At 49.1% G+C, this 21,091-nt stretch overlaps 1 protein-coding gene across 2 annotated transcripts in view; it reads right to left on the bottom strand.

Annotated features, from left to right (window-relative positions):
- The window catches only part of LOC147726003 (uncharacterized), a 618,497-nt gene that overhangs the window by 111,576 nt on the left and 485,830 nt on the right, over positions 1 to 21,091 (bottom strand). Inside the window, exon 5 of one of the 2 annotated variants that reach the window (XM_086960123.1) lies at positions 17,938 to 19,765. The exons of the other annotated variant lie outside the window; for it this stretch is intronic. Within the exon in view, the coding sequence (XP_086816249.1) occupies positions 19,110 to 19,765 (656 nt within the window). The 3' untranslated portion in view covers positions 17,938 to 19,109. Of the gene's footprint in view, positions 1 to 17,937; positions 19,766 to 21,091 lie in introns of those variants that run through there. 2 annotated transcript variants of the gene reach the window in all.

The raw sequence follows: 21,091 nt of genomic DNA, 5'->3' as shown, positions 1-21,091 counted from the left end.
TGAGGGTGAGTGAAGGTGAGTGAGGGTGAGTGAGGGTGAGTGAGGTGAGGGGTTGAGGGTGAGTGAGGGTGAGTGAGGGTGAGTGAGGGTGAGTGAGGTGAGGGGTTGAGGGTGAGTGAGGGTGAGTGAGGGTGAGTGAGGGTGAGTGAGGGGTTGAGGGTGAGTGAGGGTGAGTGAGGGTGAGTGAGGGTGAGTGAGTGAGGGGTTGAGGGTGAGTGAGTGAGGGGTTGAGGGTGAGTGAGGGTGAGTGAGGGTGAGAGGGTGGGTGAGGGTGGGTGAGTGAGGGTGAGTGGGGGTGAGTGAGGGTGAGTGAGGGTGGGTGAGTGAGGGTGAGTGAGGGTGAGTGAGGGTGAGTGAGGGTGAGTGAGGGTGGGTGAGTGAGTGTGAGTGAGGGTGAGTGAGGGTGAGTGGGGGTGAGTGTGGGTGAGTGGGGGTGAGTGAGGGTGAGTGGGGGTGAGTGAGGGTGAGTGAGGGTGAGTGAGGGTGAGTGAGGGTGAGTGAGGGTGAGTGAGGGTGAGTGAGGGTGAGTGAGGGTGAGTGAGGGTGACTGAGGGTGAGTGAGGGTGAGTGAGGGTGAGTGAGGTGAGGGGTTGAGGGTGAGTGAGGGTGAGTGAGGGTGAGGGGTTGAGGGTGAGTGAGGGTGAGTGAGGGTGAGGGGTTGAGGGTGAGACTACGGGATCCTGGTGTTTAGTTGGGGGTCCTAAATGTGCTGAAGGTCTTAATTTAAGCCTCTTGCCTTATTTCATTTATTTTTTATTCCAGCAGATGCTGACACGTGGTGCTAAGAGATAGCTATATCTGACTTTTCTGCACCAGCATTTGTCATTTCTACTTTCTACCAGGGTGGCCCGAACTGTTGTTACCTTGCCCTCAAAGACATACTGGTTGGTGCATGCAAGTGTGGGAGAAAAATGCGTTTGTTGGTGTGGCTTGTACCTAGACTGGATGGTGTTTGTTTAGTGACTGGAGAAGTGCTCCAGCTGTTAAGCTGAAAAGTGTTGCTGCAACGTGTGGATGCTTGTGAAGGACATCATGTAGTGAAGATGCTCCCTTGGCGTAAGGAGCATAGTAGAGAAGACGTGGTGAGGAGGCTGATAGCTGGTGAGTTCAGGATTTAGCATGCGGCCTGTGCATGTATGTAGGGGACATGCAAAAAGACCAGAGATGTACTTCGATCCTAGGACAACAAGTGAACGGGGTAGCTGGTTAGTATTTTAGAAAGGGTATATGCTGGATCTGTGTCACACGGCGGGTAAAATAAACAAAAAAAAAGAAGCCGGAGGGAAGAGAGGGGAGGGGGGAGGAGAAATGCGACACGGCGGGAAGGGGAGGGGGCGGAACGGGGGCGGAGAGGGGAGAGGTGCGAGTAAAATAAACAAAAAAAAAGAAGCCGGAGGGAAGAGAGGGGAGGGGGGAGGAGAAATGCGACACGGCGGGAAGGGGAGGGGGCGGAACGGGGGCGGAGAGCTGAAAAGTGTTGCTGCAACGTGTGGATGCTTGTGAAGGACATCATGTAGTGAAGATGCTCCCTTGGCGTAAGGAGCATAGTAGAGAAGACGTGGGGAGGAGGCTGATAGCTGGTGAGTTCAGGATTTAGCATGCGGCCTGTGCATGTATGTAGGGGACATGCAAAAAGACCAGAGATGTACTTCGATCCTAGGACAACAAGTGAACGGGGTAGCTGGTTAGTATTTTAGAAAGGGTATATGCTGGATCTGTGTCACACGGCGGGTAAAATAAACAAAAAAAAAGAAGCCGGAGGGAAGAGAGGGGGGAGGAGAAATGCGACACGGCGGGAAGGGGAGGGGGCGGAACGGGGGCGGAGAGGGGAGAGGTGCGAGTAAAATAAACAAAAAAAAAGAAGCCGGAGGGAAGAGAGGGGAGGGGGGAGGAGAAATGCGACACGGCGGGAAGGGGAGGGGGCGGAACGGGGGCGGAGAGGGGAGAGAGAGAGTAGGCAAGGCGACACGGCGGGAGGGGGCGGAGCGGGTAAACAAAGACGGACATGCACGCGCCCGTGACTTTTAAGGTCAATGCGCATGCGCATAAGCTTAATGCGCATGCGCATTGACCTTAAAAGTCACGGGCACTGCAAGGAATCGCCACGATTCCTTGCAGTGTGGATAAAGAGTGGATAACTCGCAATACTCTCGCCTTGCTCGATGCGCATGCGCATCGACAGGCGAGACCTAAAAAAGATTAAAAAACGAGTAGGTACAAAGTGCAAACGTGCTCCCGGCTGTGCCTCAGGAGTTTTAGTGTCCACTATCTGATTCGCGCTAGCAGTCAGCGCTCTTTCATAACATCGGCGGGGGGCGTGGCCAGATGCAGTGGGCGTCGCCTGGTCTACCGAAATGGCGGCAATTTTGAAGCCCGCAGCAGCGCTCAATCGGCTGCGCGGGGATGCCCTGCTCGATGAAGGTAATGAGAGCGCAGGGAGGGGGTTAGCAGATCTAACAATGTATCACAACAATGATTTTAAAAAGATTAAAAAACGAGTAGGTACAAAGTGCAAACGTGCTCCCGGCTGTGCCTCAGGAGTTCTAGTGTCCACTACCTGATTCGCGCTAGCAGTCAGCACTCTTTCATAACATCGGCGGGGGGCGTGGCCAGATGCAGTGGGCGTCGCCTGGTCTACCGAAATGGCTGCAATTTTGAAGCCCGCAGCAGCGCTCAATCGGCTGCGGGGATGCCCTGCTCGATGAAGGTAATGGGAGCGCAGGGAGGGGGTTAGCAGATCTAACAAAGTATCACAACAATGATTTTAAAAAGATTAAAAAACGAGTAGGTACAAAGTGCAAACGTGCTCCCGGCTGTGCCTCAGGAGTTCTAGTGTCCACAGTGCTAGCGCCTGGGACAGGAAGCCGGGGTCCCACAGCATCCGATCGCGGTGCAGAGACCACAGCGCTAAAGGCTCAGAGGCTGGTGGGACAGAAGCACAGAGGTCCCCAGAGCCTGGGGCAGAAAGTCTGAGCTCGTCAGCACCGGAGTTTAGAGAGATACTACACGTCAGAGCCTGGAGAGACAGAAGGACACTGCGCCTCAGCATCAGAACCTGGACAGACAGAAGGACGTAGCGCCTAAGCTTCTGAACCTGGAGCGACAGAAGGACATAGCGCCTAAGCGTCAGAGCCTGGAGAGGCAGAAATACTACGCTAAAAACGTCAGAGCGCAGAGAGGCAAAAATACTGCTCTCCAGACGTCAGAGCCCAGAGAGGCAGAAAGACAGAGCTCGCAAGCACCAGAACCTGGAGAGGCAGAAAGACAGAGCTCGTAAACATCAGAGCCTGGAGAGTCAGAAAGACAGAGCTCGCAAGCACCAGAACCTGGAGAGGCAGAAAGACAGAGCTCGTAAACATCAGAGCCTGGAGAGTCAGAAAGACAGAGCTCGCAAGCACCAGAACCTGGAGAGGCAGAAAGACAAAGCTCGTAAGCATCAGAGCCTGGTCAGAAATCGATGCACACATTCTGACAAAAGCCTCGAGGTTTGCATTTCTCTCAACTTCAAAATCTGCATATCCACTGAGCTGAAATCACAGCTAAGTTTTTGACTGAGTTGACAAGACTTTTCCAGAAATGTCGGTCCTCAGATAGCGTTTTCATCACCCTTAAGAAATATGATGGACTGTGTTAAATGCATCACTTTGCTGGCAACATCAAAGCACTGGTTGAGCAGAACTACAAGAAGGTATTTATCCACCCTGATCAGCTTGTCCACATTCCTTTTTCCTTTGTTCAAAATGGCTGGGGCCATAAAACTGTAGCAATAAATCCCCTCCTGTATCCAGGAGGCCCACGAGGCTCCCCGGCCTGACTCCTCCACACAAGACCACCATAATAGAGATAAGACTCCCTCCCAGCAAGATAGGAACTGGGATTGCTCAAATAGAAACTGACTCTGCCCTTTCCTGTTCCTAAAGCAACAGCAACTAACAGAGGACTAACGTTTCTATCTCCCCTATTCTGGCGGCCATTTTAGAGTGGTCTCGCTCTCTCTGTGGCGGCCATCATGAACTAGTCCTGCTCAATATATGACCATACCAATGAACTGGCCTCTTTAGACTAATCTCAACTACCGAGTGTCTGCCACTTATTGCAGTATTATACTTATACTTGTATTCAATGCACCGATTGCTACCTCATATATTTCTCGCTGCTCACTTTTGTCATTTTTTGACTAATGCTGCCTTTTGTTTGCACCAGTATTTTGGACCGTTATACCTTTAATATTATACTTTTATGTGTATTCTGTACAGTATTATAAGCTGCACCCATCGCACTTTTTTACTCATGTATTGCATTGACCGCTACCTCACAGATTTATAGACATTAGTATAAGCTACACCCATCTCAATTTTTATTCCTGTACTGCACTGATCGCTACCTCACATATCTATATACACTTTGTGTAAGCTGCGCCCATCTCTTTCTATCCTGTAAGCTGCACCCATTTCACTTTTTATTCATGAACTACACCAACAGCTACCTCTTATATTTTGGTTATGCTGGTTGAACACTAGTGCCACTTTGTACTTTGTAACCTCATATATTTTGATTGCTCACTAATGTCACTTTTGATTCCCAGCTGCACCGTTCAGACTTTTAACAGCTGTGCAGCAAGTAGTGCCAGCTGCATCGTTTAGGCCTTTTTACAGCCTGACGGCACATTAACCCGGTTTTTCCACCATAACCGTTTGGATTATGCGCCCCCTTTTTGCCCTCTTTTTTCTCCTCATTACCGCTCTCCCAGCAACACCCCTCTCATCTCTCCCCCACCCTCCTTCGCCTCAGCTTCCCAACATGGCCACCTCTCGAGTTAAGACTGGAGCCAATTGCTACAAAATCATTTATCCTCCCGACCAGACTAAAGCTACAATAAAAAGACTTAAGCATAACACTATTGAACGTTTCCCGGACTCCCTTTTTGTGGATCAATTTTTCAATGGTCGTCTTGGGAGGCTCAAAAACGATCTCATCTTCTTCACTCGCGACATCCCCTCTTGGTCCAACAGTTTTTACAATTCTCTGAACGTCGTCTCCTCCTCCTCTATCCCTTATGGGAAACAACTAAAAATTTCCCCCTCTGGGTGCTTCAATGGCTACCTCACTATCTCACTCTATAACAACGGTACTGTCATGATCCAAGGCAAAGACTCCTGCCTCTCGCTCTTTGACCACCTCTTCCCCACCTTACTCCCCGTCTCTGCAACCGGGTTTCCCCCTGACTCTCCTTCCAGCTCCACCCATTACTCCCTTTCTCCCCCGCCGACCCCACCCCACTCCAATTGGCTGCACTCTCGAGAAGCGCAGGTCGGCCCTTTTCCCTTCCCCCCCCAACTTACCTCATCTCCTATTCCTCCCCCCCCACAGTACGTCCCCTCCCGCATTACTTCAGCCTTACCACTAGCTAACACGCTCCTCGTCCCATCTGCAGTATCACGATACTCCAATCTATTCTCCTCCCCCATACTTCTTCCCATCACCCCCTTCTTTAGTCCACCTCTCCTCCAACACTCTTCCCCAATTAACTGTCTCTATGCTCCCCTTAGCCCTCCTTCCGTCCCTCCTCTACACCCCTTCTTTCCCTCGTCATTCACCCCGTGTTTGCCACATTCCCACTGCATCTCGCTCCTCCCTCCTACTCCTCCAGTACTGCCGCACTACCCCCTTTCCCCTCCTAGGAACACCTTCCTTCTCCCTCCCTCGGGCCCAGCAGAACCACTTCCCCTCCTCAACTTCCCTTGCTCTCAACCCCCCTCACTCTGCCAGATGACCGTTCCCTCGCTGCTACCTCTCCTAACTGACAGGACCTCCGCAACTAATGCACCTCTTTTCCGCCCAAACCTCCTACACTCCCATGACGCCACACAGGCCTCCCCCCTCCTACTTCCATGCCGACGTGTTCCGCACATTTCTCCCTCTAAATTTGTCCCTAATTCCTCTCCCTCCTGCAACACCAACAATGACAACTCTCCCTTAACCCCCAATTCATTTACCCCCGCTCCCAACCTCCACCTTTCCCCACCTGTGAACCCCACCCCCCAACACACCCCCTGTCCCCTCACCTCTCCCTGCCGTCCACCACCAATTCCACCCCCCCTTATTTCAATCGAGCCACCCAACCTTCCGTGCTCTGCCTCTTTCTCACTGGAAAATACGTTAGGCTCTCTGATCACCTCCATCTCTCAGCTGACAGCTGCCATTTCACTTTTATGCTCTAAGATCCCCACCCCTCCATGCACCTCTACCCCCCCCAACTTCCCCAGAGATGCACCTCGCCCCCTCACCCCAAAACAGCCAAGCTCAACCCTTCGTCTGCAAGCGTCGTTAACTCACACAAGCCTTTGAGCGCCACCCTTCAACAGGCATACCCTAGCAACCCCACTGTCTACACTATTCCGACAATCACCTCTGTCAGAACAAAGCGTCCACCTAAACCCTCCCGAGCACCTCCGCAAATGTACAATATCCCGATCACCCTTCAGAGCCCAAGTGCCCCCGTCACCAAAACAGTCTTGACAGAGCTGCGCTGTATGCTTCACAACTGCAGATCTGCAGTAAAACACAAACTTGAAATCTCCGACACCATCACCTTTCACAAACTTGACATGCTCTTCCTCACAGAGACCTGGTTCAAAGATACCTCGCACTCTATATTTGATCTCCTATTACCCACAGGTTATTCCATATTTAGGAATGACAGAACTGAAAACACGGGGGGAGGTGTTGCAGTCATCTTCAGAAACGCCCTCCAACTTAAGGCGTCTCCTAGCAGCTCCTCCCACACCTTTGAATGCCTTTCTCTTGAGCTTCAATTGCAGCACCGTTCACCGCTCAGATTCCATATCATTTACCGCCCGCCTCGTAGCAGTAGCTCTTCGTTTATAGAAGATCTCAAAGACTTCATCAGCGACCAATACTCTCAAAGTGACAATCAGACCATCGTAGGTGACCTCAATCTCCACTGGGGCGCACCGCAAGACTCCTCTGCGAACTCACTGGCCACCTTCCTCTCGGCAAATGATCTTATCCAACACTGCACTGAACCAACCCACTCTAAGGGCGCAATCCTGGACCTTGTTATTTCTAAAGCAGGCAATGCTTTCTACTACTACCCCTATTCATGTAGACTGGTCTGACCACCACCTCATCCCATTCTCTCTTCAACTTTCACACTCTATAACTCTTGACCAACCCAAGAGGGCCATCTCCTGGTTCCGTGATGCCAAAAACATTGATGTCGGTCCCCTCTGTGAATCAGCTTTGCTTTCACTTCCAAGGCTAGACCCGAACATAGCTGTTGACGATCTCACCTCCCAATGCCTCACAGTTCTTGAAGCTGAAATTAATAACGTCGCTCCACTCAAAAGCAAAAGGATAAGGCCCCACTCCCTCAGCACCTTGGTTCAACAAATCCCTTTATGAGGAAAGGAAGCAGCTAAGATTCCTGGAGAAGCAAATGGAGGCAATTGCCTTCCACTGACAATTTAGCCTTGCTTCGCACAGCAAGATCCAAATACCACAAGCACATCTTCCTTGAGAAAGCGACGCACTTCAAAACCCTCCTTGATTCCGCCAAAAAATAGACCCAAAAAACTATTCGATCTCATCAAGACTCCGAGCTGCTCTCCCCCAACCTCCAAGGTGGAGGATTCTACAAAGAGAGCAGCGGATTTCGCTACTTTCTTCGATGGAAAGGTGAAATCACTTGTAGGTCAGGTTGCTCATCCTACACCTCCAGAGGAGCGCAATCCTTAGCCATTTGGCAGAGCTTTGACCCCATATCTGAAGATGCCCTTCTCAAATGCATACGCGAAACAAAGCCCTCCAACCATTCGCTTGACCCTATCCCAGTGCCATTGCCTTTGACTTCTATACCATTCCCTCTCCTATTGGACCCACTCTGATCAACCTCTCCCTCTGGCAAGGCTCCCTTCCTGTCCCCTTCAAAACTGGGCAGGTCACCCCTCTGCTGAAAAAGCCCACTGCTGATGCAAATGACCTCAACAACTTCCGCCCCATCACTAACCTTCCCTTTCTTGCAAAGATAACGGAAAGATGTGTAGCCAAACAACTCTCTCGTCATATCAAGGACAATGATCTTCTTGGCAATTGTCAGTCCGGCTTCATCCAAAACTGCAGCACTGAAACAGCCCTACTGCAAGTGGTTGATGATGCGCTGAGGATACTCGACTCAGGGGGGTCCTGTCTGCTAATTCTCCTTGACCTCTCCGCAGCCTTCGACACTGTTAATCACAACACCCTCCTCAATATTCTTCAACAGAGAATGGGCATGGAGGGCACTGTGCTTAAATGGTTTACATCCTTCCTCTCTGACAGATCTCAAATGATCAAAATAGCGAACAGTCTTTCTTCTCCTGTGGCGGTGGGTCAAGGTGTTCCCCAAGGCTCTATACTTGCACCCACACTGTTTAATCTCGACTTAGAACCACTGGGAAACCTCCTAAGCAAATCCGGGATTCACTATCATCTCTATGCAGATGACACTCAACTCTACCTCAAGGTTGCCTCCACTCATGATCTCTCCATCCTAAGATCTACTCTTGAGTCCATTCAAAACTGGATGTCATCCCATCAATTAATTCTGAATCCCTCCAAAACTGAATTCCTCCTCTTCTCCTCCTCACTCTCTCCTCCCCCGGTTCAATCATGGATGGATCAGATGAATCTACTAAACAACAAACCCATCATTGTCGACAGCGCAAAATCTCTTGGTGTCATTCTAGACAAAAAACTCAATCTAACTCCCCACATCAATTCTATTGCAAAATCTGCTCGCTACCAACTGCGCCTTCTTTGGGGAATCCGCCGCTTCTTCCCGGAGCAGGACCTTATAACCCTGGTGCAATCGCTGGTCCTCTCCAGACTAGACTACTGCAATTCTCTTCTTACTGGGCTCCCCAAATCTCACCTGTCCCCACTTAAGTCTGTCTTCCATTCAGCAGCTCGTTTCATCTATGGGGCCAAAAGAAGCGATCACATCACACCGTTGTTATCCACCCTCCGCTGGCTTCCCTTTGAGGCTAGAGCTATCTACAAGACCGCTTGTATCACCCACAAAGCCCTGCACTCCTCCTCTCCCCGCTACCTGGTGAATAAACTGAAACTCTCTGGAGGCTCTAGACCTTCACGCAATGCCGAGAATCTACTGCTTGAACCTCCCACTTTCAAGAAGGAAAGAACAATGGCCCAATCCTTTTCAGGCAACGCAGTGAGAATCTGGAACTCGTTTCCGCCTGAGCTCCGGACCACCGCCTCCTCCCAGGCCTTCAAAAGGGACCTCAAAGTTCTCCTCCTCCAGAGACACCTCCAAAAGTAATTCACGTCCTCTTGCTATTCGGAGGAAGACTTCCCACTACTGATATTTTCTACTTTCCATGACCATGGGAGTGCCTTCCCAGTGTTTTCCTGTGGTGGGAGTGTCTGCCTTTTTGCAGTATTCTCCATGTACTTGTGTTCGGTGCCCTTTTGTAACGTGCACACAACACTTTGCCCTTATAACACACGGTTGCTACCTCTCACATGTTTTTACCTTTGATACTTGCACAAGTGCCACCTTGCCTACGTAACGCCTGTTCTTGTGCCTAGCACTTATTGCAGTATTATACCTCAAATTATACTCTGTTTTCTCTTTTAACTGCACACTTGTCACTTTTCCTCTTGTGCACTTTTGACTACCTCATGTATTTTTTTGTTGTTCACAATTTTTACTACCTCAAGTATTTTGTTTGCTCACAATTGTCACTATTACCTTTACTACCTCATGTATTTTTGGTTGCTCACAATTTTTACTACCTCATGTTTTTGTTTGCTCACAATTGTCACTATTACCTTATGTAACGTAACGTATGCTTTTGTAATCTGCTCTTTTGTAATGTTTCTCATTATGTTTCATTTCTGTTCCTAATGTGAAGCGCTCTGACGCCCTCGGGTAAAGTCCGCGCTATATAAAAATGCATAAATAAATAAATAAATACCTGATTCGCGCTAGCAGTCAGCACTCTTTCATAACATCGGCGGGGGGCGTGGCCAGATGCAATGGGAGTTGCCTGGTCTACCGAAATGGCTGCAATTTTGAAGCCCGCAGCAGCGCTCAATCGGCTGCGGGGATGCCCTGCTCGATGAAGGTAATGGGAGCGCAGGGAGGGGGTTAGCAGATCTAACAAAGTATCACAACAATGATTTTAAAAAGATTAAAAAACGAGTAGGTACAAAGTGCAAACGTGCTCCCGGCTGTGCCTCAGGAGTTCTAGTGTCTATTATGTCTTATGATTTTACCTGTAAAATCGAATAAAGATATTTGATTGATTGATTGACTATTTGTAAGCATTTTTCTCATCCCCTTTTGTGTGTTTCATTGTTAATGTACCACATATGAGGTCGGACCTTTATGTATTGAAGTTTGTGCCCAGGGTGGCAGAGGACTTTAGGACGCAGACTTGTCAATGTGACTGATCTCTGCCTTTTCAGTCCTTCCGGGTTATAATCCCTCTCTCGTAACGGATGTCATTTACCGCTTGAGTATGATGGCGCAAGCAATGAATCAAAAAACATACACAAGAGTCTAATTTAGCACAGCCGTATGGACAAGAAAGTAGAAATAATTCACCCTGTCCGCGATCGAAGCCTGTCTGGGCAGAGATGCCTTCGGACTGGATTCCACAGGCCTCCCTGCCGTCGGGCCTAGCAGGCATCTGCCAGGTGAGGTGCCGTGTCCAGTCAGTAGCACGCTCCCCGGGCCACTCCGAGCTATCCCCGGGATGCAACAGGCCCTCCTGCGGCCTCCCCTGGGGAGTAAGCACTCTGCATCCCATGGCGCATAAAGACCGCCAGAAGAGCTGTGTGGTGTCAGGGCCTGTTGCTGCGGGCACTGAGGGAGGAAGGAGCACAGAAACCTGGGAGGAAGAACACCAATGCAAAAGCCTTACCTGTAAGAAAGAGTTTGTGGCTTGATACTGTGATCTCGGTGCTCCAGAAGGATTGGGATGTACAAGGAAATCGGAAAACATCCTTCACAACGCAGGGCTAACCACACAGCTTTTACCACACATGCATTTTTTGGTACTTTTACCACACATGGTAAGTCTAGTTAAGGTAAATAGGTGCACATGTACACGTACACACACACACACACACACGTACACACACACACACACACACACCTCCCTGCCCCCTATCAATCAAAATTTCCTGCAACAGCCCGGTCAAGTCCACCGGGCATGGCGGGTGCAGGGCCAGTTTCAAAATGTCCAAAGGACTGGAGTCAGCAGTGCCCGACGATGGAAAGAACTTGCACTCAAACAGAGTTTATTACGGCAACGTGTTTCACCCTCTCGGGAGCTTCGTACCGGCCAATTCAACGAAACTGTGCTCCATCACCTTATGAAAGAGATGTCATGTGGTCTCAGACATAGTAAAGTTAAATCACCTCATGGCGCTCATGGTGCAGTGGTAAATAATAAACAGGTGCTGTTTAATTTCATTCCATCATTTTGCATACGGAAGAAAACTACATCTACAAATATAGATGATAAATTAACATTTGGAGGGAGGAGTGGGGGGGGGGGGGTGGTGGGAGCAGACCACAAACTCAGTGCTGTGTGTAAAAGGCTGCTTTATTGAAACAGGTTTGCATCACATTTAATAATTCCTCGGGCAACGCCTTACAAAACTAGACCTCACTAAATAGCCATATACTGACCATTAACAATATCCCGCCCCTACATTTTTCATGAACCCGCCCCCACCCCTACATTACAACATTACACCATATACATCAATGCATCAAAACAAACACTTTAAATTCAACCCATCCGTTCAACAATTTCCCCTGCCTGTTTGTTTACCTCCGTCAAACCCTGAACATGCGTAATCGAACTATAACTTAACTGACCTACCCTTTCCGCGGGGACACGCCGTGATGGCGTTACTGAGCGCTCTATAAGCTCTTTATTATTATTATTATTAGAGGGAGGCAAGCTTTAGGGCTGTAATTAGCGACTGTAGAAGGGTCTAAGGAACTCTTTTTAATGAGAGGTTTGATAGTCGCTTTCTTCCAGATGGAAGGAAAGATGTTAGACGAAAACATGGCGTTAAAAATATCTGTGAGTTTTGGACCTACGATATCTGGATAAATTTTAAGAATGGAAGGGTGGCATGGGTCCTCCGGGAAACCAGAATTTGTGATACAAATAAGATGAGATACCAGTTCCAACGGAGCCTTAGTAAATTCCTGGAAGGAGCAGAGGGGGACTGAGTAAGGCGGGTTGGGGCGTGCCCGGGGAAGGGACTTGTGATCATTGGGAGTGAAAGACGGATGCCCAGTAGTGGTTGTGTGAGCCTTGAATTGGGTGAAGATATCCATCTCTTTCTTTTGAAAGTGATTCGCCAAGGAATCACAGAGCTCTTGCGTGGCTATGATGGGAGTGGTTGCTGCTTGTCCAGAGAGACGAGTTACTACCTGAAACTGTTGTTTAGTAGAGTCATGTGCAAGATTGATTTGGGTACTATAGAATTTACTTTTTTCCGTAATGATAAGTTGCTTGTAGTTGAACATCATGACTTTGTAGCAGGATTTTTGCTCTGGGTCATAATCTCGTCTCCATCTACATTCCTGACGTCTACTTTTTTGCTTTTCTTGTCTAAGAGTGTCATTATACCAGGGTGAGGATTTAGAAGCCCTGTTAGTAGATTGTTTCTTTAACCCCTTCCACGCTCATGACGAGCTGGGCTCGTCATGGTGTAGCCTCCTCGCACGCTCATGACGAGCCCAGCTCGTCATGTAACATGGGTTTTTTAAAATCCCAGCATACGGCCGTAATTACTATCGCGCCCATGAGGTTAAAGGAACTGTCAAGTTGACTGTGTTTTGTATCCAATTGGTATAATTATTAGCTCCTAATTCAGGATCAGTCACAGTGGGTGGCAGAGAAATTAATAGTAATGACTGAGAAGCAGGAATATCAATACTTTTCCATGCTCTAAATTGATTAGTGGGTGGGGGGGTTTTGGCCAAGGGGGGAGTAGATTTTAGAAGAAAATCAAAAAGAATGGCCGAGTGATCAGTCCAAGTGAGGGGGAGAACATCCTTCATTGTAAGTGATGTGTCACTGGAGAAAAGACCGTCCAGAAGGTGACCCGCAATATGCGTGGGACTGGTAACTAATGGTGGGAGTCCTATTGCATCCAATTCCAGTGGCGGCTGGTGACATTAGAAAGTGGTAGGGCGTAAAAGTGAGGCATCTGTTTTCAGTAGCAAACAACCACTGCACTTTCTTTTATTTTCACCTTATCATAATTTTGACAACTGTGCACCCCATGATGGGGGCCCCATCACGCCCATTTGCACAGAATAGCAATTACAACTCAACTGCACGACCACTGCCCTGAGCGCTCTGCAGAGAGGCCAATGATTGGATGCCATGTATTCTGAACACCATTTTGAGTCACTGGCAGACACTGTAAGAAACTGGCAATGCCTTCAACCACAGCTTCAGAGCTCTCAATCGTGCAAACAAGTGGTGTCCCTCAGTTCAAATTATGCACTGTAAAATATTAATGACAAGAAAAAGTACATAATCTACATCCCAGATGTAGCTAACAGTATTCTACAATATACTGCATATTGAATTGACAAGTGTGAAAAATGGATAGTCTACCTGAATTGCAAAGATATCTGGAGTCTGCTGATGCCTAGCTGTGGTCCAAAGTCACCCCCAGATGCTCATACTGCGACCTGGAAGAAGATCGACAAGGCCAAGTGAAGACGGATGCAAAAAAATGCACCTGTCTGCCTTTCACTTCAAAATTGTGGTGCAGCATCTGTGATATGGGCTCTGCAATACAGAAGGTCATAATGCAGGGCCTGCAGCAGGAGCATCCATAGAGGAGGAGCGGACAGGTGTCCCGGGGAACAGCAATAGGAAGTGGCCTGGAAATGCCCCCTGTCCCATGAACGGAGGAGGCATTCAGCGGTGCTAGGAAAGCAGTGAATTCTAACCAGGCCCCACTTCTGCAAGAACAAATAGGGTTGAAGGCTCCGAAAGAACAGGACCTACGACCTGCCAACAGAACTCGCGTTGCCCTCACATTGCCGAGAATTACAGGATGCAGCGCGGATGCCGGGATTCGACCCTGTATCCCCAGTGCCAAAATAAGCAGCTCTTTCTATGAATGACTAGCGGCTGCAATGCGGTGCCTTTGAAATGTTGTACATTGAAAGCTTTAACAGTAGATTAGGAGCATGAATACCCCCATCGCCTCCAGGGTCTTAATACGAATGAAAACGACACCACCTCCTCTTCCCACCACTTTGTGCACGTTCCAGAGTCACCCGCTCTTGTACGCTGTATACTACTGTTATCCCTTGTTTACCACCTGGGATTAGGGTATTCACATCTACATGCATATTTCGAGTGTTGCATTAGGCGCTTGTGAGCTGGGTGACAAGGGTGGCGTTACGTAAACATTAAAGAGAATAATTCAGATTAACATCTGAGTCATGTATCAGTTAAACAGTAATAGCCACCTTTAACAAATACAATTTCGCTATCTGGAGCAACAGAATGTATTACTCACGTCTCATTCACTTAATCAAACACTGATTCACCTGCTTTCCCGCATACTCTGGAAAAAAATCGCTTAGTGTGCTACTCACCCACTGGATCAGTTACTTTAATAAAATAAATATAAAAAACTTACCTTGGCTTCCCGCGCTGACTCCCGACTCGAGTCCCGAGACTGCTGCCGCCGTCCTCTATTTTGAATGCCGCCTCTCTCGTCACTGAAGGCTGCAGGCAGCCTCCCTCCCCTCCATGGCAGCCGGCGCTGATTGGTTCGGCCGGCTGCCCTAACTGCGTCATTCCTCCTAGTCTGCATCCTGCAGAACGGAGAGTGGGAGGAGGCTTGGGGGAGCGGCTTGCCCACTGTTGATAATACTGTCTATTTGGACAGCCTCTCAGGCTGTCCAAACAGTCCGTATTAGTAACAGTGGGCAAGCCACTCCCCCAAGCCACTCCCCCCTGCCCTGAGGCTCGACTCGACTGTAACCAGGAAGTTCTACAGTGCTGACTGCTTTCTCGCCGTGCGAGAAGGGCAGGCAGAAACAAATGGTAGTTATAAATAAATAACTACCATTTGTTTCTGCCTTCTTCTCGCACGGCGAGAAAGCAGGGGGGGGCGGCGCCCAAACGCCCCCATAGAGAAACCGCCGCTGTCCAATTCGGATAGAAGAGCTGCGGTGTCAGGATTATCCAGCAACTCAAGGTGAAAATTAAAATCGCCCAGAATGATATACTGATTTTCACCTGCCAATGGTTCTAATAGAATGGGTAGATTAACGAGAAAGGAACTACGAGGTCCTGGAGGATGGTAAATAAGTGTGCCTTTAAAAGGGGGAGCATGGGGAATGGAAATTGTAAAAGAGATGGCTTGACAACTAGTGATGGGGACGGTCTCAGTTCGCACTGTTAGATTGCTACGATATATAATGGCTAGTCCACCTCCTTTTTTAGGGTGTGGTCTATCCAATCTAATGTTCGAGAATCCTTCGGGGGTTGCAGTAACAAAGTCAGGTCCACAGGAGATATCGCCCCAAGATTCTGTAATAAAAAGGAGATCGAGTTTGCAGTCCTCAATGAAGTTTGAGATCTCATATTTGTGCTTGGGCAGGGAACGTGCGTTGATTAGTGCTGCCACACATGGTTTAGGCAATATCTTATTCCTGCCAATGGTATTTATTGGTAGACGACGGTAATTATTGGTAACAAAAGAGCAACTGGGACAAGTATAAGGAAGAGAGTATGGCTGATTGGCCAGTTCCAGGCGTTGGCAATGATGAGGTGGGAAATTTAAAGAGTGAAGAACGTTAGAATCATACATTAGAGTTGTCTCTGGGCCAATATTGGTGGAACTGGCAGGGGCAGTGGCCCTAGGCCCGGTTCAGGCGCGGACGGGCGCAGACGGGCTTGCCTTAGGCGCGCCCGCTGCGCTCGTCCGCTGCGCGGCCGGGAAGTGCACATGTTATATCAGGAGGGGAGGCGGGGGGCGTGACCAGATGCAGTGGGCGTCACCTGGTCTACCGAAATGGCAGCAATTTTGAAGCCCGCAGCAGCGCTCAATCGGCTGCGCGGGGATGCCCTGCTTGATGATGGTAATGGGAGCGCAGGGAGGGGGTTAGCAGATCTAACAAAGTATCACAACAATGATTTAAAAAAGATTAAAAAACGAGTAGGTACAAAGTGCAAACGTGCTCCCGGCTGTGCCTCAGGAGTTCTAGTGTCCACTACCTGATTCGCGCTAGCAGTCAGCACTCTTTCATAACATCGGCGGGGGGCGTGGCCAGATGCAGTGGGCGTTGCCTGGTCTACCGAAATGGCTGCAATTTTGAAGCCCGCAGCAGCGCTCAATCGGCTGCGGGGATGCCCTGCTCGATGAAGGTAATGGGAGCGCAGGGAGGGGGTTAGCAGATCTAACAAAGTATCACAACAATGATTTTAAAAAGATTAAAAAACGAGTAGGTACAAAGTGCAAACGTGCTCCCGGCTGTGCCTCAGGAGTTCTAGTGTCTATTATGTCTTATGATTTTACCTGTAAAATCGAATAAAGATATTTGATTGATTGATTGACTATTTGTAAGCATTTTTCTCATCCCCTTTTGTGTGTTTCATTGTTAATGTACCACATATGAGGTCGGACCTTTATGTATTGAAGTTTGTGCCCAGGGTGGCAGAGGACTTTAGGACGCAGACTTGTCAATGTGACTGATCTCTGCCTTTTCAGTCCTTCCGGGTTATAATCCCTCTCTCGTAACGGATGTCATTTACCGCTTGAGTATGATGGCGCAAGCAATGAATCAAAAAACATACACAAGAGTCTAATTTAGCACAGCCGTATGGACAAGAAAGTAGAAATAATTCACCCTGTCCGCGATCGAAGCCTGTCTGGGCAGAGATGCCTTCGGACTGGATTCCACAGGCCTCCCTGCCGTCGGGCCTAGCAGGCATCTGCCAGGTGAGGTGCCGTGTCCAGTCAGTAGCACGCTCCCCGGGCCACTCCGAGCTATCCCCGGGATGCAACAGAACAGGCCCTCCTGCGGCCTCCCCTGGGGAGTAAGCACTCTGCATCCCATGGCGCATAAAGACCGCCAGAAGAGCTGTGTGGTGTCAGGGCCTGTTGCTGCGGGCACTGAGGGAGGAAGGAGCACAGAAACCTGGGAGGAAGAACACCAATGCAAAAGCCTTACCTGTAAGAAAGAGTTTGTGGCTTGATACTGTGATCTCGGTGCTCCAGAAGGATTGGGATGTACAAGGAAATCGGAAAACATCCTTCACAACGCAGGGCTAACCACACAGCTTTTACCACACATGCATTTTTTGGTACTTTTACCACACATGGTAAGTCTAGTTAAGGTAAATAGGTGCACATGTACACGTACACACACACACACACACGTACACACACACACGTACACACACACACACCTCCCTGCCCCCTATCAATCAAAATTTCCTGCAACAGCCCGGTCAAGTCCACCGGGCATGGCGGGTGCAGGGCCAGTTTCAAAATGTCCAAAGGACTGGAGTCAGCAGTGCCCGACGATGGAAAGAACTTGCACTCAAACAGAGTTTATTACGGCAACGTGTTTCACCCTCTCGGGAGCTTCGTACCGGCCAATTCAACGAAACTGTGCTCCATCACCTTATGAAAGAGATGTCATGTGGTCTCAGACATATTAAAGTTAAATCACCTCATGGCGCTCATGGTGCAGTGGTAAATAATAAACAGGTGCTGTTTAATTTCATTCCATCATTTTGCATACGGAAGAAAACTACATCTACAAATATAGATGATAAATTAACATTTGGAGGGAGGAGTGGGGGGGGGGGGGGTGGTGGGAGCAGACCACAAACTCAGTGCTGTGTGTAAAAGGCTGCTTTATTGAAACAGGTTTGCATCACATTTAATAATTCCTCGGGCAACGCCTTACAAAACTAGACCTCACTAAATAGCCATATACTGACCATTAACAATATCCCGCCCCTACATTTTTCATGAACCCGCCCCCACCCCTACATTACAACATTACACCATATACATCAATGCATCAAAACAAACACTTTAAATTCAACCCATCCGTTCAACAATTTCCCCTGCCTGTTTGTTTACCTCCGTCAAACCCTGAACATGCGTAATCGAACTATAACTTAACTGACCTACCCTTTCCATGACAATAACCTATATCCAACAATAACCCAACAACGCCTGTCAACTTTGACCAAAACTTCCAATAATCCCCGCACAGCACCTGTTCCAGCGACAACACATAGTCAAAGCCCCGCACACCTGTCCCAACAAATGCCACCTAGACCCATGTAAGGAAAAAAAAAAAAGCAAAGAAAAACGGGAGGGGGGACGGAAAAATTCTATTGACCCCTAAGCTCCCAGGCACTAGGTCACCAAACCTAAAATGGTGGCTGGGAGCAGGAGCCCAACCTATTTATGGTTGGGCTCAATTGGGCTACATTTGGGCTGAAAAATTGTGCAGCCTAATATTTAAAATTGACGGTGTCCAAGCGCCACCCACCCCCCAAAACTGCCCGGGGCAGGACCTCCCTTCGGTCGGCCGCTCCCCCCAAGCGAGGGAGGGGTGGGGGAAGGGAGCAGACCACAAACTCAGTGCTGTGTGTAAAAGGCCGCTTTATTGAAACAGGTACGCATCACATTTAAAAATTCCTCGGCCAACGCCTTACAAAACTAGACCTCACTAAATAGCCATATAATGACCTTTAACAATATCCGCCTCTGAATTTTTCATGAACCCGCCCCCACCCCTACATTACAACATTACACCATATACATCAATGCATCAAAAAAACACTTTAAATTCAACCCATTCATTCAACAATTTCCCCTGCCTGCTTCTTTACCTCCCTCAAACCCTGAACATGCGTAATCGAACTATAACTTAACTGACCTACCCTTTCCATGACAATAACCAATATCCAACAATAACCCAACAACGTCTGTCAACTTTGACCAAAATGTCCAATAATCCCAGACACCCAGAAAGCCAGGGGGGGGGAGCAAAGCTACCACCCCCTTTCTGCCCCCCCAACTAGCCCAAATGTTGTCCTCTTATCAGAATGTGCCTGAATCTTCAAACATCTCACCAGCACCTCCCTAATTTCCAACAAGTAGCGGTCCATGCCAATCCTCGATAAATGCACCCCATCATCCCTGAAAAAATCCACAGCCTCAAAACGCAACTCCTTATGCTGAACTCTTCCAAAGCCCAGGGTACGACAGAACCTAGACATTTCCGAATTCACTTTCCTGCGAGCCCTGTCAATGGCACTTGGGTTCATAGCACCCTTCCACACTCTGCGCGCGACCAACTCCGTCCACAAAACGTAGCACCCAGCCCACTGCTCCTTCAACCTCACCAAATCATTCTTCATAGCCCTCATCAGCACCACACCCTTCTCCTCGCACAAATCGTCCTCCCCCAGATGTATCAACAACACGTCAGGGCACCGCCCCTGCACCATCCATTCATTAAGGCATGGCAGCAATTCCTTCCACCGCATTCCTTCTTTACCTTTCCAAACAATGTTAAACAAGCGATCATTAAAGCCCAACATTGCCCCAAAATAACACTGACATGCCTGGACCTGTGCCCATTTGATAAAAGAATGCCCCACAATCCAAATGGTCAATTCCTTCGCCTGGGGCCCAGCCATCGAACCTGTAACGAAAAAAAGGAATGAGATTCACACCAAAAAGGATCACGCATGCGCCTCCTCTGCATTCTGCCGTACATAACAGAAGACTAGCACTCCAGACTCCTCATGTCCCCTTGCGTCCAGCCCCTGTTACGCGCTTCCGTTGCCGCCCCAATCCTGAAGGAATGTGTCCCATATTCTGCCCCATCCATGCCAATGCTGTCCAACGCTTTCCGCAATACCATGCGCAGCTGGTAATCCGTCACCCTTTTCCCAATAGCGTGCACAAAAACCGCCCCTGTCCCCAGGCCTCTTGACAAAGCTCGCAAATGTCTGGCCCACTGAGGAGGGCACGTAGCGGCTGGCACTGCCGTCTCCAACCTAACCCCTTTTCCCAAACCCCTCTGGGCTGTTTTCAAACTGACCAGCCAAATATGTATTCCTTCCTCCCCTATGGACACATCTTCCCACCTCCCTTCTTGGCATTGTTGCCCAAAAGTTCAGACACCCTGAACGCCCCAAAAAACATCCATACCATCAGGGTGGAAAATAAACATGCCTCAAAAACATCCGTACATACTGCCGGTAGCGTTTCCAATAAATGCACAAGCCTCTGCAAGGAAAGGGGGCTTCTCACAGCACTCTCTCTTCCCCTCTCCCTCGCTCAACCTTCCAACATCCTCCTACCCACTTCTCCCACCGTCGGCGTGTATCCCCACAGCAGTTTCCCCATGAACGCAACGCCTGCCAACTTCCCAGCAATGGTAACTTTCGTGAGACCTTTGTCAATCAGTGCCAAAATAAACTGTATTACATCCTCAGACTGCCACCAAACCTCCGCCCTTTTGCACGCCCCGGATGCCAAAAAGTCCGTCCAGGCCAGTTGATGTGCTGCCCAGGTAGACACCGACAAAGAGCCTACCACCAGTTGTAGCACCCTGCGTTGCCTACATACCAAAGGTGCTCCGGGATCGGTGTTGGTGTCCTGTCTGCCTCCTAGGCCAGCCCACGGAATCTCCCCCACTGCGAATGAGACAAAGCATCCGCTATGTCATTGTCCACACATGGTATGTGCAACGCCCTGAAAGCAACGTCGCGTCTGAGGCAACCAAGCACAAAAACCCGCAACAACTTCAGAATTTGCCCATCTCTGGCGGACTGTCCGTTAATGACCTCTACTACCGCCATGTTGTCCACCCGAAATAACACTCTTGTGTGCCAACTGCACGCACCACAGTGTCAAGGCCACCAGTAACGGGAGAAGTCCCCCTCCCTCACAAAAGGCACTCCATTGAAAGCCAGCAGAAAGACTGACCACATGCGCAAATCCTTCTTCATGCTGACAAATG

This window comes from Lissotriton vulgaris, chromosome 3_1 (assembly GCF_964263255.1).
Source record: "Lissotriton vulgaris chromosome 3_1, aLisVul1.2, whole genome shotgun sequence".
Lineage (NCBI taxonomy): Eukaryota > Metazoa > Chordata > Amphibia > Caudata > Salamandridae > Lissotriton > Lissotriton vulgaris.
Note: the sequence above shows the minus strand (reverse complement) of the source record. Positions and strands in the feature narration are given on the sequence as shown.